General features: G+C 34.0%; 1 protein-coding gene across 1 annotated transcript; it reads right to left on the minus strand.

The window, feature by feature from the left end:
- Positions 1 to 2,668: 2,668 nt before the first annotated feature.
- On the minus strand, positions 2,669 to 3,446 carry LOC118738339 (putative nuclease HARBI1). Its single transcript, XM_036469263.1, has 2 exons — positions 3,064 to 3,446; positions 2,669 to 2,996 (listed from the first exon to the last, which is right to left on the minus strand). The coding sequence occupies exons 1-2, from the start codon at positions 3,444 to 3,446 to the stop codon at positions 2,669 to 2,671; spliced, it is 711 nt and encodes a 236-aa protein (XP_036325156.1).
- Between the last annotated feature and the right edge of the window lie 511 nt (positions 3,447 to 3,957).

Here is a 3,957-nt window from a genome sequence, read left to right on the forward strand (position 1 = left end):
ATCGCTTAGGCGGTTACAGCGCCAAATAAGAAGAAGAAGAAGACATACGTATAAATGTATATCGATATAAGGCGAACATATCGCGCTCCATTCAAAACTAATTTTACTGGAATCCCGAGGAGCTTTTGATTGCTTAAATATTTTGAATGATTATTTAAATATAAAGAAAAAATTTACAGGTATGTAATTACGCACTATGATTGTTCGTAAATCAACGCCATATTTTATTAATGAAAAAAATATATAAAAAAATCAACGGGAATTTTAAGCAGCCCATTGTTGACTATACTCAAATAGTATTTGCTTTAAAACTCTATACCTTAAATTGTTCTAAAAATGCAGTGTACAAAATTCGAAATTTAGACGAAAATTTTTTGAAATTTTCTATATGTATATATGTATTTGAATCCTCGATTTTTACTCTAAAAATATTTCGAATATTAAAAAAAAAATATTTTTTTTGAGATACTGTATTTGTCTATAATAGCTCGAGTTGAAGTTTTAAAATAATGAAGTTTCATTGTTGCCTTTAGTTTCATCACTTCCGCGTTTGGTTGAAGGCAACTGAAAATATGCCAATAATATGACTCAAATACCGTATAACTAGTGAAATAAAAAGTTCTTAGAAACAATTTTAATTCTTATTGAAATAACGAAAAAAAATAACTATAGTTTTAATTAGAATAAATAAGAAAATAACAAAACTATAGTTTTATTAAAAAAATTATAAAAAAGTTATTGGTAGATATTTCCCAGATTTGGTAGATTTTTTTCAAGTGGATGGTAAATATTTTTTTTTCGTCAGTGGCAACCCTGCATATGAAAGTGATCACAGTGCAAGCGAAGACGAAGACGAAGATGAAGACGTTGCGCAAGCGGTCAGCTTGAAACAGTGCGGTACTCTTTTCAAAGACGACTCGCTTGCTGTGATGAGTTGTTTACAATTGAATTAACTGTTTGCAATTATGAAAATACGCGTTTTTCAAGAAATTGGCAAAATGTAATCAAACGTATTAATTGGCATTCTTGTATATTCGAAAAATGTCTGTCCGTCTTGCCGTAACACATAATACAAGTGGCGAAATTCTCCAAAAGTTGTCCTGTACAAATTATTTCATGAATTGCTGTTTTTTCTTTTGACTTTATCTAAAAAAAGGGTTTTATTTAGAAAGAAATCTTCATATCATTCATCTTCCACTATGTACACTCGCCAGCTTGCCCGCAACGCAAGCAATTCGTCTTCGGCTTCGTCTTCATCTTCGTCATCGGCTTCGCTTCCACTCTGTTTGCAACCTAAGAAAATTGACAACAGCCGGTTTCACTCATGATGCAATAATACAAGGTGTTGCACGTTGTGACAGCGCCAACTTGTATGCCCTTAGCTCAATGTTCTCTTTTGGAAGTACGCGAGAAGCGGGGAATAAATGAAGCCCATTTAAGAAATAATAGTAGACTTCCTACTTTTTTGTTACCTTAAGGAATATATACCACAACAAAAAATGAAAGAATTTGTATGCAATGTATTGAATAATTTAGTCTTTTGCACTAATTTTGACTTAACCGATTAAACAAATTCTTCAACGATTTATTAAGTGAGACGATTTTTATATTGAAGTAAGATTTGCGTTAGGAGCTTTTTTTATATTTAAACTACTTTAGAAAATCATAAAGCACAATACATACTATTTTTTAGAAGCTTTTATTTACTTTCACCTATGTAATCAAATCTTGAAAACCATTTTAACAAACTTCCCGGTCAAATAGAGATTTGAAACTGCAAACTTAGCTCAGAACCCGATGACAATGCAATACGAAAGTTGAACTAATCCGCTAGGTGGCGCAGGTGTCGAGATATTTGAAAACCCGTATTTTTTGTTCGGTTTGGTTCATATTAATAAATTGTTCCGTAAATTTAACTTCTTAGTTCTTATGTTTCTAGGGCCAACTTTCAATTTCCTATAGGTAGTTTAAGCAAACAATGTTTCTTTTTCCTCCTACGCGTTTCGATGTTTTTCACATTTTCCTCAGGGAGTCTGGTGTTTATTGAAAACAAAACATAAAAAACAAACAATTAGGCACAAATATATGTAAATAAAAATTATAACATGTACAATACGTTGGTGTAACAATTTTTCCCGCAAAACATAACTTACATTGAACATCAAACAAAGAAAATATAACAAAAATACACACTGATTTCAACTTATTTATGTTTAATACGGTAGACAGATTGATGGGATTATTTGCATTAGCAGCATTTATTTGCTTTAACTCGTGAATAATCCTCTCACAAATGCGCATTGACTCGATGGAAATGCACGAAATAAATGAGCATTTATACTGGATTTTCCAATTTGCATTTGGCAACGCTGTCCAAAATTGGCATATATTTTCTATTGTGAATGGTGACTGTGGTTGAATTTAAATAAAAATAACTACTGCGAGCAGCAAAATAGAGTCTTTTTACTTACGAAAACTCATAGCAATGGCTTTCCTTATAGCCGCTGCTGTTAGGTCATTTTCACCAACTCTTGTTGTGTGATTAGGTTGATTCCTTGCTGATCCGTATTCTGCTGCATCCTGCATCCAGACGGAAGAAACTTCATCGTTCTCAAGTTTTAAAAAATTGTGTAAAATACAGCTGGCCTGTATTATAACGTTAACATTTTTAGGTGCTACTTGTAAGCCTCTCACTATTTTTCGGAAACGAGCCTTCAGCTGGCCGAAAGCATTTTCGATCACACAGTCGATAGTTAAAGAGTTTTTCAGCAGCTGGTTGGTTAGCTACATATGGATATGGTTTCATCATGTGGCGCGATAACCGAAAGGCCGAATCGCCCATAAGTAGCACAGGTATATTGAATCCGCCAATAAGCTCGCTATTTTGTACGAAAATGTCTGCGCTTTCATGAAATTGTTTTAATGAACTTTTTTCAAATATGTAAGAGTCATTATTTCTTCCAGTAGATCCAATGTTAATATACGTAAATTTTGACCTGTAAGTCCAAATAATTTAAAAATATACATATGCATGCGATACAGTGCAGCCATAAATTTACATACCTGTGATCACAGCTTGCCAATAAAACCACGGAATACCATCCTTTGTAATTGTGGTAATCTACGGCATCCTCCTTTCTTGTCTGCACTTCAATGTGACATCCATCTACAGTTCCAAAGCATTGCGGAAACCCTAGGACTGCGAAACCGTCTACGATTCTTTTGATTTCTTGTTGATTTGGGGGGTATGTATTAATGCAATCCGCAAAATTATCGCAAACTGAGTGGCAAAAATCCAGAACAATTTCACCAACAGTACTTCGGCCAACTCCAAATAAACTAGAAACGGTTCTATACTCTGCTGCAGAACCCAATGAGAAAAGTGCGATAGCCACCCTCTTTTCGAGTGGAATACAACGCCTCAAGTTGCTATCAATTTTCTCCATGTTTCGTACTTTTTCGCACACTTTTTGAAAAGCCCTCCTATCGAGACGAAAGTTTCCTCTGAATCTTGCGTCGTCCATTGCACGGACATCGTGCTCCCAAAATCTGCTACTGCGGTCCTTTAGGGATACAACTAATGGTTAAAATCCTTATAAAAGAACATTTTTACTTACGAATTTCCAGATCCGCCGTACGTCGGACTGGGCATTTGCAATCCTTGCTCGTAGGATCGCGTGACTGCTCAAAATAGAATTTATTTGCGCCCTATTATTTATTAATTTAAGTAATAGTAACTGAATTTTTTCACAAAATAAAACTTGATTTTTTACGAACAGAATAGCTGTCAATAACAAAATTTTTCTTCTATCCATTTTCACTTGGCGATTACAGAAAACAAAATTCTTCAATATCAGCTGTTTAAATGCACAAGGTTGCCGTCTGTCAGGGTGTAATTTCAATTTGCATTTGTGCTTCTTAATTCAAATTAATTTTGTTCATCTGTCTACCATATAA

This window comes from Rhagoletis pomonella, unplaced genomic scaffold, assembly GCF_013731165.1.
Source record: "Rhagoletis pomonella isolate Grant_MI unplaced genomic scaffold, Rhpom_1.0 Rhpom_scaffold_00004, whole genome shotgun sequence".
Classification (NCBI taxonomy): Eukaryota; Metazoa; Arthropoda; class Insecta; order Diptera; family Tephritidae; genus Rhagoletis; species Rhagoletis pomonella.

Coding starts and splice junctions, on each gene's coding strand:
- LOC118738339 (XM_036469263.1), bottom strand. CDS start 3,446: ATGGAGAAAATTGATAGCAACTTGAGGCGTTGTATTCCACTCGAAAAG. Junction 2,997..3,063: donor TTGGCAAGCTGTGATCACAG/GTATGTAAATTT, acceptor TTGGACTTACAG/GTCAAAATTTACGTATATTA.